The sequence below is a fragment of the Pelodiscus sinensis genome, chromosome 2, assembly GCF_052426305.1.
Source record: "Pelodiscus sinensis isolate ZL-2025 chromosome 2, ASM5242630v1, whole genome shotgun sequence".
NCBI classification, from domain to species: Eukaryota; Metazoa; Chordata; order Testudines; family Trionychidae; genus Pelodiscus; species Pelodiscus sinensis.
Window position 1 is genome coordinate 44,778,372 of NC_143053.1, and position 13,239 is coordinate 44,791,610.

At 43.0% G+C, this 13,239-nt stretch overlaps 1 protein-coding gene across 9 annotated transcripts in view; it reads left to right on the forward strand.

Annotated features, from left to right (window-relative positions):
* The window catches only part of C2H8orf88 (chromosome 2 C8orf88 homolog), a 127,316-nt gene that overhangs the window by 23,991 nt on the left and 90,086 nt on the right, over positions 1 to 13,239 (forward strand). For 3 of the 9 annotated variants that reach the window (XM_075920409.2, XM_075920408.2, XM_075920410.2), the window contains exons 5-6: positions 1,779 to 1,885; positions 2,763 to 3,989. In XM_075920409.2, the coding sequence (XP_075776524.1) occupies positions 1,779 to 1,885; positions 2,763 to 2,882 (227 nt within the window). In that variant the 3' untranslated portion in view covers positions 2,883 to 3,989. Of the gene's footprint in view, positions 1 to 1,778; positions 1,890 to 2,762; positions 3,990 to 10,668; positions 10,731 to 13,239 lie in introns of those variants that run through there. The other 6 variants (XM_075920412.2, XM_075920411.2, XM_075920415.2 and 3 more) reach the window with 3 other exon arrangements.

Here is a 13,239-nt window from a genome sequence, read left to right on the forward strand (position 1 = left end):
GAAACTCTGCAAACTCCTTCTTCCCTCCTTTCTGCACCAGTTGCTCTTCAGCTTCAGGGATATGGATCCCTGTACTGAGCTTCTCCCCTGCAGACCACCCTTGTAGCAGAGTCACCCATTAAGTCTTACTCCCAGTGAGCCACCCACACCTAGCTCCCCACTCCACCGAGCCCCAACCAGCTGCAACTGGATGTTCATCTCCACTGAGTCCTACTTCCTTAGCATCTGGACCCCACACACCTAGACCCACCTGCTGAGCTTCAACCCCCATCACCTGGACCCCTGCTCCCCACAAAGTCCAGTTACTGTTGCACCCTGGAACCCCCCCCAAAAGCCTCAGTACATCCAGATTCCCTCCAATTCTCCCCCCCCCCCATTCCTGGATTCCCCTGTGAGCTGCCCATGTCCAGATTAGCCCAAAGAGAACACACTCAACCCACACACACATCTCTCCACACTTGGATCCAGCCTTGCTTAGCTCACTTGCCCACACCTACTTCACTTGGCACTGAGACACAGGGCCCTGTGATATTACTGGGCAGGCCTGTGCTTTGTGCTTTGTCAGGGTTAGGTTCAGCCTCACCCTTGAGTCCATGTCCGGGGGAGAGTTGCACAGTGATCTCCCAGCTCCATACAGCCAGTGTCCTGTGCTCCCCAGTGTCATGCTGGAGCCTCCACGTACATTTGACAAATTAAATTTTGCAGACTTCTAAAATACTGTGTACACTATTTTTAACATTTTGGTACAGAATGATGTATATAGATCGTTTGAATTACCTGCTTCCAAGGTAAGAATGGAAATATACTTGTTCCAGATATCAGTAATTGCTTAAAGCTGATGCTTTCCTCTCGTATGTGGATTGGGCTAGCTGAAGGAGCCAGGGCTTTGGAACTTTGCTATTTTGATGTAGAAGTAGTACGGAAAGCTTAAAACTGGCAAGGTCAGTAGACATTTCCATAACTGCAGGAAAATTCTCATTGGGAGGCATATTTTGGGTTTAAGGGCTTGTACGATATGGCTATATTGCTATAGCTGCATTGGTACAATAGCTGACTAGCCAATAAGTGGAAGGTTTGTACCAATGAAGCTACATAAATGTAGCCATAACAGTATAAAACAAAATCTCAGTGTAGACAAGCTTTAACCATAACTATCAAGTGTTTACATCTGCATGTATTATACCCATGTAAGATAAATCATTACACTTACCTGTTTGCAAGGTTGTGTATAAATTAATCTCTTAAATTCATGCCTGTTTAAGGCATCTGCTTGATTGCCCTGGTGAATGTATCCTCCGTTTATCTGCAAGCTTACTACAAATACTGCCCTGAAATCTTATCTTTCCTTAGTAGGGAAATTAGTCTCCATGGCTTCTCTATACAGTATGTTTGCTAGTACAAATTATAAGAGGGAAGTTTGTAATGTAAACTCAGTTCCAGAGACCCACCACATTCATTTTTTATAGAAACTCAGAAACGTCCATTTTTAGCAGTAATTACAATCTCTCCTGAGCTATGTTGGATTTGAACTGGTGATCTCTGCATGAAATATTTTATAGTTCATTAGCAATGACCTGAAAACAGCTAGTCCTTACCAAACTGCTTTTTAACAATAGGATTATATTGCACATGCACAAAAAGTGCATCATTTTCATATAAAAACTCTTAGAAAAGTCAAGCACTGAAAAATTGGGAAATGCCAGAATTTAAGCTGCTTTGCAAACATTACTGTTTAACAAATAACTTTATAGTAATTGTGCATAATCCTATATTTGCAGAAAGAATTAAATACAGCAGAGATTTCCTCTTAAAGCTTTCACGTGTTTCACTCTCTCAAAAGAAGCCAGAATTTCTTCCTGATCATCCTATTGTACTTGAAAAATCAGTAAGTGTATACTTGCAAGACTGCCTTTCATTCCCTGGTGTAAATTGCAGGTAGTCTCCTATCAGTGTTGATTGAGCAAAGTTTAACCTTTTAAAAACCTTTTTGTAGAGGTATGTGATGAAGTTATAACATTACTGCTGTAGTTGGATTATCATCTTGTTATGGCAGAATAACTACAGTGCTCCATGGTGCTTGCAGCTGTGACTTTCTTTGTTGCCTCTTAACAGTGGATGAGATCTTAACCTTGTCAAAATTTTACTGTGCCTGGCTTCTTAGCTATATTACTTTAACTTTCCTTCTTAATAGCTACAGAATATATCTTCAGTTTGGTGTGGCATACTTTACCTGATCTCTACTTGCTGTTGGCAGCATTTTATAAAAGTCAGTGTTTGATGTAATGAACTGCTGTGGTTTGGGGATTAATCAGCTCCCAAAATCTCAAATATTTTCTGTAGTCATTATTTACTCATACTGTTATTTCTCTTTCCATTTTTTTGGCAAGGAACATTTTACAAACAACAAACTGGTCATGTTTGTGTGGAAAGTCCATGACTGTTATGGCTGTTGCATCTGCATGCACATATCAATAGCCGTTTAAGTCCAAGGCTTAAGAAACCAAACTTTGTCTTGGTATTCTCAGATACTTTGTCCAAAAGCCACCTCAAACTGATGAATGGCATTCAAGTAGAAAATCTTGCACAAATAAGGATAGATCATCTTTGTTAAGGTATCCAAAATCTTTAAATAATAATAACTTAATACTTCGCTCTGATAGCCTTAAGAGCCTTAATATGCTATTTAATTGCAGTGTAGAGCAAGTATGCATTCTATTTGCATTAAATACATGAATTAACACCTGCTCTCCTCTGATATACAGTATTCCTGCATAAATTCAGCCTATTCTGTGCCTGTTGGGGAAGAAGTGAATGGTGATTGGGACATCAGGGCATGCCGCCTTGAGAGCACGCGTTGGGAAAACTCCCTGGATGCCAAATGAATTTGTTCTACAACAGAGGAGGAATGAGTTTTTCACATCCTCCCTAGAGAATGTTGTGGCCACTATAGTTGAGAAACCATCCAATAGTATAGTGGGGTATTTCTGAAGAACCTAGACATGACTAAGATGTTAAATTGAAGTTCTCGCTAATTGTGTAGTCAATACAAATTGTATCAACTACACAGTCGGTAAGGAGCCGCTCTGCAGAGTGGCAGCCGGGGTAGCTCCCAGAGCGGGCTGGAGCTGGGACTGAGCAGCCCTGGCTCTGGGAGCCACCCGTGTTGCAGCTCTGAATTTTAAATGTAGTAAGAACTGCTGGAGGCAGGCGACACTGCAGAGATGGTGCTAGGGGGAACCAGCTTTTAAGCAGGCTCCCCCCAGCACTGGCTCCTTTCCCCCCACCTCTTACTGCCTCTTAGAGAGGCAGAATGGTGGTGGGGGAAGTAAGTAATCAAGTACTCCACTCGACTACCTGACAAGCTTATACATAGTAGACTACTCGCTAACGTCCCCAGAAATTATTTCATTTGTGGTACAGATGCAAGTACCAATCATCTTCCAATCAGCAAAGAACATACAGTAATTGTGTACAAGACTGATCAATTCCAGAGCCCAAGCTCTTAATACTGACTTTTTGGAGGATTTTTGTGACATTTGGTAGTGGAGCTTCTATAGTAGGGCAGGACTTCTGTGGACATGGTTCAACATCACTTAATTGTATAGATCTAGATTTTCTTAGAGGGAAATCCACCTGCAGTACTATACAGAGAGCTTTTGTTTTTGTGAAATCATAATTTCAAGTTGTAGAAGAAGACCTGTATATACCTCTTCTATCCTTGAAGAGATTTGGTTACTTTTAGGGATGTTTTCTATATAGAGACAGCCTGTCATCAAGATAGTACTGCCTTTATTAATGTACAGTGAGAGAAGCTACAACCAGACATGTTTGTCTGTGAGCCCTTGCCTGAGGTGCATTAGAATCTTATGGCTCTGTGGGATGTTGTGTTAGTGAACTGAGTTTTGCCCATATCACTTCAGAGTCATGTCGCTTCAACAAACCTATCCATTTCCTGCTAATGTCGGTACAGAATAAAGTTTGTAAAGCTTGCTTGTAAAGAGGTGTGAACTTCTATTAAGTGACTTTGAGTTTCTCAGAACTGTACAGCAGTATGTGTTCTGTAAGAATAGTCTCCATCAGTTTACAAACAAACTGCTTGTCTTTCTTTTACAATTGAATACATAAGACCCTCCCTAAAAGTATAGTTGGTGGTTGTTTGGGGTTTTGACATATGTAAGATAGACCAGATTCTTATCAATGCCTAGATTTCCCCTCTCCTCCCCCCCCTTCCCCCAAGATTTGAAGCAATATGCTTAATCTTATGAGTATTGTAGTCTAGACAGACTGATCGGAGGTTCCACCTCTTTTTGTGAACTCAAAGCTTTCACATGGATACTTTCCTGTGGTGACTGTAGCGGTTTCTTTAAATTATCACTATAATGAACGTCCCTGGGGATATGGAGGTTTTTTTAATTTTTCAAGGTTTACAGAACTCTCTCTCTCCTTATTTTACTTGCTTCATATGCCTATCTCTGTAAGATCCACTTGGAATTTTTCTTCTGAAATCAATGCCCAATGTGCTGGCTTTGTATCCTAGAAAATGGAGTTCAAACTTCACTGCTTATCTAATCAGATGGAATGTCTGCTTCTGCAGCCAGTTTCTGGTCTGCTTCTGTTCAGGAGACTTGTAGAGCAGCAGTGAGTTCCATTACACTTTCATGTATGTACTTTTTGTCTTTAAGCCAAGTTTATGGCTTCATTTGTTGGTGTTGGAGACTTCTACCCAGGATAGGGGAATCTAACACTCCAGTCCCTCAGTTCAGCGATTCTCAAATTGTGGGTTGGGACCCCAAGTGGGTCATAATGCTCTCTGAATGGGATCACTAGAGCTAAAGCTGGAGCCCCATTTCACAGGGCGAGGGCCAAGGCCAAAGCTTTTGCGGGCTTCAGCTCTGGGCAATGGGACTCAGATTGCAGGACCCTGCTTGGAGCTGAACTTCAGCTTTGGTCCCCCTGCCCAAAGCAGTGAGGCTTGGGCGTGGCCCCAACACATGGGACAGTGGGGCTTGGGCTTCAGTCCCCCACTATTGGGGCCAGAAGAAATTTTTGTTCTCAGAAAGGAGTCATGGTACAATGAAGGTTGAGACTCCCTGCTCTAGTTTTTCTAAATGATCTCTCAAGTTTCTGTCATAGGCACTGACCTAATGGGTGTTCCATGGCTCAAGCACCCATGGGGAAAAAAGTAGATGGTATTCAGCACCCACAAGCCACAGCTTTGGCAGGCTCTGGGGCTGGCCACCAGGCAGCTATTTGTCAGCTTTTGGGGAGTCACTTGGAAGAAGGTGGAGAGCAGCAGGTGTGTGGAAAAGGGGGGGGGAAGGGGTGAGAATCAGAGGCTGGTACAGAGGAAGAGTGAGAGCAGGCTGTCAGGGGAAAGGCTGGAGTGGGGGTGTGGGACCTTGTTGTGGAATGCGGGTGACTCACCCCTTGGAAAAGGAGTCAGTTCCTATACTTTTTATATTTACATTTTTGTTATTCATCTATCTTTTTAAAATAAAAGGATTGGAAAAAGTAAACATTGATCCCTTTCTACTGCAGTTTTTCCCCCTGCTACTTAACTGTAGACTGATGCCTGGAATTTTCTTTCAAGAGGAGACTATTTTCATAGAGCCATTTTTGGTCAACATATATTTAGCTGTGGCACATCACTGACTAACATTCTTTCAGTTGTGACGTGGGGAAGGCTGCGGCTTCCCGTGGCTACCCTAAATGGCAAACTTTGCCAATGGGAGCCACAAGGCTCTGTGGCCACAGAGCTGGTAAGTAAATTCACCTGAGCAGCCAATTAGCAGGTTTTTCAACGTTGTTTTGTGGACCACTTTGAGAAACATCGGCCTATGTGGATCAATGAGCAATAGTGCAAACAATGGACATAAAAAATGGAAAGAAGAGATTGCTTACAGATCTAATTTATTTAGGTTTGCTTGTGCGGCATACATCTTGAAGGTCCTTAGTATTGTTTGTAATCTAAAGGTGTGTGTCGACTACCTAGTTTTGTCGACAAAAGTGGACTTTTGTCGACAAAACAATACCAGCGTCTACATTACCGCGGAGTTCTGTCGACATAACGTCGACAGAACTCCGCGGTTTTGTCGACGCTGGTATACCTCATTTTACGAGGCAAAACACCTTCTGTCGACAGAAGGTGTTATTGCCTGTAACGTTGCGTCCAGACTACGGAGTTCTGTCGACAAAGCGGCTTGCTTTGTCGACAGAACTCCATGTGTCTGGACGCAAATTGTCGACGGAAGTTTTGTCGACAGTATCTGTCGACAAAACTTCCGTCGACAAAACGCGGTAGTCTAGACATACCCTAAAGTAGCATAGTTTCTCTTATTTCTAATGAAAATGAAGATTTAAGTCTTAAGAGATTCCAAAGTGAGAATTACTACTGCTTTCTCAGGTATGTTAATGTATAGGTCCACTATAATCCCTTTATGGGCAATTACCAGTTTTAACCTACTATGAAGGTCTTCTAATTCTGTTTCTCTTCAATAATGGATAGAGATATATTTATTACAGATCCCTGTTAGTGCGGGTGTTAGACAGTCTAGGCTAAACTCAAAAGCATTGTCCATCAATGGCTTGCTAACTACAATGTGAATGGCTTGCTAACTACAAAAGCAGCTTCTGCTCTCTTGGAATTCACACCTCCAGATCAGCTGCTAGAAGTGGGCCTCATCCTCCTTGATTGGATCCACCTCGTTATCTCCAGCCTGATCCTGGCCTGCATATTTATTCCTGCTTCTGGAAATTTCCACTACATGCATCTGACGAAGTGGGTCTTTGCCCACGAAAGCTTATGCTTTCAGTTAGTCTATAAGGTGCCACAGGACTCCTCGTCGCTTTTGCAGATTCAGACTAACACGGCTACCCCTCTGATATTGTCCATCAATGACATCACCTTTCTCAAATGTAAATTATTATAGCACGTGTCTAAATGTTTTTCCTCTACTCCAACGGGAGATTTTATGAAACCTTGCAAGAGTAAGCGATGCAAGATTTCCAGTGGTGGTGATTGAGTTCACAGTAATTCATGTGATTAAATCAGTTAATCCAAGAATTGTGATTAATCACATTTGTTAAACAATAAAATATCAACTGAAATTTGGGTTTTTTGGATTTTGTTTTACATTTTAATATTGATTTCGGTTACATACAATACAAAGTGTACAGAGCTTATTTTATATTTTTATTAAAATACGTGCACTGTAAAAATATAAAATAGTATTTTCAGTTCATCTCATAGAAATAAAGTTCAGTCTTTCCATGTAACATACAAATGTAGATTTTTGTTGTTGTATAACTGCACTCAAATACAAACAATGTAAAACTTTAGAGCTTACAAGTCTACACAGTCCTACTTCTTGTTCTGCTAATCACGAAGACAAACAAATTTGTTTACATTGACAGGAGATACTGATGCCTGCTTCTTATTTACAGTGTGACGAGAAAGTGAGACCATGACACATTTGTAGCCAGTGTTGCAAGATATTTACTACCAGATACGCTAAACTCTCATTGTGCTTTGGCCACCATTCCAGAGGATATGCTTCTATTCTGCTTTTTTTTTTAAAAAGTATTACATTTTAGACTGAATTCTTTGTAAGAAAACTATGTCTCCTGCTCTGTTTTATCCAGAGTCTGCCGTTTATTTCATGTTCTAGCAGTCTTGGATGATGGCCCAACACATATATTTGTTTAAGAAGGCTTTCACAGCAGATTAGTCAAAAGACAATGAAGGTACCAGTGTGAGATTTCTAAAATAGCTTCAGCGCTTAATCTGAAGTTCCATCCAAAATCTAACAGGGATGAGATGTAGGGCATGCCTTTAGGCGTCTTAAAAGAGCAACACTCTGATGCAGAAACTCTAGAAACTGAACCACCAAAAAAGAAAATCAGGTAATGAGAATGAAAATGCATCAGTCATACTGCATTGGATTATCAGGAGAACTCATTGTCAGCATAGACACGTGTCCTCTAGAATGGTATTTAAAGCATGAAGGGACATGAATATGTAGTGCCTGTGGCACATAAATATCTTGCAGTTCCAGCTACAACATTGCCATGTGAATGCCTGTTCTAGCTGTCAGGTGATATTGTAAACAGGAAGCAGGCAGCATTATCTCCTACAAATTGTAACCAAACTTGTTTGTCTGAGTGAGTGGCTGAACAAAAAATAGGATTGAGTGTACCTAAAAACTCAAGTTTTACATTGTTTGTCTTTATTTTTGAATGCAGTTTTTTTTACAAAATGCAGGACAATGTAGCACTTTAAAGACTAACAAGATGGTTTATTAGATGATGAGCTTTCGTGGGCCAGACCCACTTCCTCAGATCAAATAGTGGAAGAAAATAGTCACAACCATATATACCAAAGGATACAATTAAAAAAAAATGAACACATATGAAAAGGACAAATCACATTTCAGAACAGGAGGGGGATGCGGGGGGGGGGGGGGAGGAAGGAAGGTAAGTGTCTGTGAATTGATATTAGAGGTGGGGAGAGTGGGATGGTTTGTGAGTTAATGGTATTAGGTGGTAATTGGGGAAGCTATCTTGGTAATGGGTAAGATAGCTTGAGTGTTTGTTCATTCCTTTTTGGCGAGTGTCGAATTTTAACATGAATGACAGTTCAGAGGATTCCCTTTCAAGTTCAGATGTAAAAGGTCTTTGTAGCAGAATGCAGGTGGTTAAGTCATTGAGAGAGTGTCCTTTCTGGTTAAAATGGCAAGAAACTGTTTTTTCTTTGTGATCTTATCTGATATCTGTTTTGTGGGCATTGATCCTTTGGCGAAGTGTCTGAGATGTTTGTCCAATGTACATAGCAGACGGACACTTTCGGCACATGATAGCATAGATTATATTTCTGGATGCGTAGGAATATGTGTTCTTGATCTTATAGCTCACTTGGTTAGGTCCAATAATGGTATCAACAGAATGAATATGTGGACAAAGCTGGCAACGGGGTTTGTTGCAAGGGAAGGTACCAGGGTTGGTATTAGTGTGGTATGTCCTGTGGTTGTTGGTAAGAATCATCTTGAGGTTAGGTGGTTGTCTATAGGAGACTATGGGTCTGTCTCCCGGAGCCTCTTGGAGTATGGTATCCTGTTCCAATATAGGCTGTAGTTTATTGATAATGTGTTGGACAGGTTTAAGTTGGGGGTTGTAGGTGATGACAAGTGGTGTTCTATTGTTGGTTTTCTTGGGTCTGTCTTGAAGTAGATGGTTTCTAGGTATTCGTCTGGCTCTTTCAGTTTGCTTTTTTATTTCTCCGGGTGGGTTGTTGAGGTTTATAAATGCTTGGTAGAGATCCTGAAGCTTCTGGTCTCTGTTAGTGGGATTAGAGCAGATGCGGTTGTATCGAAGGGCTTGGCTATAGACGATGGATCGTGTGGTGTGTTCTGGATGGGAGCTGGAAGCATGTAGGTAACTGTATGAGTCGGTGGGTTTTCTGTAGAGAGTGGTGTGTAATTTTCCATTGTTGATTTGTACTGGTGTCCAGGAAGTGGATCTCTCGTGTAGAATGGTCCAGGCTGAGGTTGATGGTGGGGTGTAGGTTGTTGAAATCTCTGTGGAATATCTCCAGTGTTTCTTGGCCATGCGTCCAGATCATAAAGATGTCATCGATGTACCGTAGGTAGAGAAGGGGTGAAAGGGGACGGGAGTTGAGGAAACGTTGTTATCGGTCAGCCATAAAGATGTTAGCATACTGTGGGGCCATGTGTGTACCCATGGCTGTGCCGCTGATCTGGAGGTATAAGTTGTTCTCAAACTGGAAATAATTGTGGGTGAGAACAAAGTTACATAGGTCTGCTATCAGGTTGGCAGTAGCGTCCTCTGGGATAGTGTTTCTAATTGCTTGTAATCCGTCTTCATGTGGGATGTTGGTATATAGAGCTTCTACATCCATGGTGGCAAGGATGGTGTTATTGGGGAGGTTATCGATGTTTTGTAGTTTCCTTAGGAAGTCAGTTTTTTTTACAGAATTCTATATTTGTGAATTCAACTTTCAAGATAGAGATTGTACTACAGTACTTGTATGAGACATAGAAAAATATAATTTGTAGTTTTTGATGGTACAGATATTTGAAATTCATTCTACTATCTGAGTCAGCCTTCCTGCTCAAGGGCTTAGCTGGACAAAGCCCTGCCTGGGATGATTTAGTTAAGGTTGGTCCTGCTTCAGGCAGGGGGCTGGACTCGATGACCTCCTGAGCTCTCTTCCAGCCCTAGGATTCTGTTCTATGACTCCTCATAAATGGTAAGAGCTAGGACCACCAAATTTGTATGCAGCTTCCTCTTATCATAACTTACAGCAAGATGAAGGTTTGGATGTGCTTGGAATGCAATAGTTTCTCATAAAATGGAAAGTCAGGGTTCTGCTAGCAGGGACAGTTATTCTATATAATAACCACAGAGGAGCAGCAAGGGGCCAGAGATGGGGACTGGGACAGTTATCTACTTTATATTTAAGAGCGCTTGTCTGTGTGTCTATCTCTGTCCCCCAGCTAGGGGATATGCATGCACCCTTCCCTTGGCTATGCCCACTGCAGGTGCAAAATCCATTTCAATAAGACTGTATTTCCCAAGCTGACTTGTAAAATCTGGCTATTATCTGAATTGGACTGAACTTTCTAAATATAACTTGCTTTTTTTGTTCCCTAGATACAGCAAGAAATATTTTCAAATGAGTCACTGTATTTCAATATCCAACTTTAACTGTCAAGGTTAGTTACACATCTGTTGGCAGAATTAGCTAGGCCCACAAGTTCTCAATGGTTATTCTAAGTGGGCAGTCGTGTTATTTTCAGTATTGGGTTGCTGTGCCATTGTCAAGATCCTAGTTCGGTTTTAGTATTAGCCAGTCTCTGTACTTAACCCAATTCTCATGTTCCTTTTCTTTGCCATTCATTTCCAAGACCACCCACTGTACTCTAAGTTGTTGTGCTGTTTTTTATGTGTATAAATGATATTACTACTATCTCTGTTAATGCTGTCTGTATTGGTAGCAGGTTTTAGTCTTGTATTTCTGGAACTTTGCTAGTAGCACTTTCATTCTCAAGATTTATTTTAGCATACTGTCCTTGATGAGAACTGTTTAATGGTAACAGTTATTTTTTGACCAAAATAGATCTGTTGGTTGTACCATAGGTACCAACTCCTTGGATGGTGCTAGAGCACCCAGGGGAAAAAATGGTGGGTGCTCACACCCACTGTCTGCCCCATGGATCAATTCCTGCTCCTCCCGCACTTGTGCCTGCTGGCAAGCCCTGCAATCAGCTCCTTTCAGCAAAGATTTTTGTAGCACATTCAGTTAGTAAGGAAAAATCAAATGCTCAGCTACATGATGGGGAGGGGAATAACTGGCTTAGGTGGTAGTGCTACTGGAAATGATCTGGAGGTTGTAGTGAATAACAAATTGAATACTAGTCATCAATGTGATGCAGTTGTGGAAAAAATCCTAATAACATTCTGGGGTATATTTACAGGAGAGAATATATAACACAAGGGAAAGTCATGCTCTACTCAGCACTGATGGGGCCTCCACTCTAGTACTGGGTCTAGGTGTGAAGGCTCACTTTAGGAGAGATGTGGACAAATTAGACTGAGTGTAGAAGAAAGAAAGGAAAATGGTAACATGTCTTGGAAAAACTGACTCATGAAGAAAAGTTTAAAAAAACGGGACATTTAGTTTTGAAAAAAGATGCAGGAGGGAAAGGAGCCTGGTAAGTGTTCACATATATTAAGGGTTATATACAGGGTGGTGATCATTTGCTTTTCATGTCCACTGAAGATAGGATAAGAATTACAGTAGACTTCCAATAATCTGGCACCTTTGGGACCCAGGTGGTGCCGGATTATCAAAAATGCCGGACTATCAGGAGGTACTCTGGCAGGGGCGGGTCTCGTCGGAGGGGAACAGTGCTGCAAGGGCCGAACCCTCCACCATTTTAGAAGAAGGCAAAGCCTGCGAGCTGCGGAAACAGAGAGGAGGAGAGAGGCAGGCAGCCGCTTCAAGAAGTTCTAGTCAATTACACTGCCGCTGCTGGATCAACAGACTCTCAATCTACCTTTCCCCTCTACTGCCTGGGGCGGGGGGGTGGGGGCGGGGGGGGGGGGCGGGTGTTGAACCCTCCCTCCTGTTGCAGGGAGGCACGTTCGGGAAGTTCTAGTCAATTTCACTGCCCCAGGCTAGATCCACAGCCCACAGGCTCTTGATCTACCTTTCCTCTCTACTGCCTGGAGGGGGGGGGGAGGGCAGAGGAAGGTAGGGGTCGGCGGGGGAGGGGGCGGGGATGTGCCAAACCCCTCCCTTGTGAGTTTCAGCAGCAGTCTGTCACCTACGGATCTACCCGTTCCACCCGTTCCCACCGTCCCCCTCCTCTTAGGCAGTAGAGAGGAAAGTAGATTGTGAGCCTGTTTCTGGGGGAGTGTAATTGATTAGAACTTCTTGAAACAGCTGCCTTCCTTTCCCCTCTCTCTCTGGTTCTGCCGCTTGCAGGCTTTGCCTCCCTGCAGCAGGAGGGAGGGTTTGGCACACCCCTGCTCCCTCCCCCATCGACCCCTACCTTCCTCTGCCCCCCCTCCTCCAGGTAGTAGAGAGGAAAGGTAGATCGAGAGCCTGTCGGCTGTGGATCTAGCCTGGGGCAGTGAAATTGACAAGAACTTCCCGAACGTGGCTGCCTACCTCTTGCCCACTCTCTGGTTCTGTCCCTTGCAGGCTTTGCCTCCCTGCAAGAGGAGGGAGGGTTCAGCACACCCCTGCCCGCTGACCCCCTACCCCAGGCAATAGGGAGGAAAGGTAGACTGAGAGCCTGTCGGCTGTGAATCCAGCCCGGGGCAGTGTAATTGACTAGAAATTCCTGAAGCAGCTGCCTGCCTCTTGCCCCCTCTCCACCACCCTGCAACATGACGGAGAGTTTGGCGCCCCTGCCGCCGACCTCGGTCCCCTTCTCCTCCCTCTCTCCTTCCTGTCCCGCCCCCCAGAGGCAATAGATAGAGCAAAGATAAATTGCAAGCCTGTCGCCTGCAGATCCAGCTGCAGTTAGTGTAATTGACTAACAACTTGAAGCAGCTGCCGGAGCACTTCCGGGTTGCAGTTGGTGCTGGACCATCAGACGAACCGGACCAGTGGATGCTGGACCACCGGAGTTTTACTGTAATAGGTTTAATCTGCAGCAAGGATCATGTAGGTTAGATTTTAAGAATTTTTTTCAAATATAAAGATTATCCTCT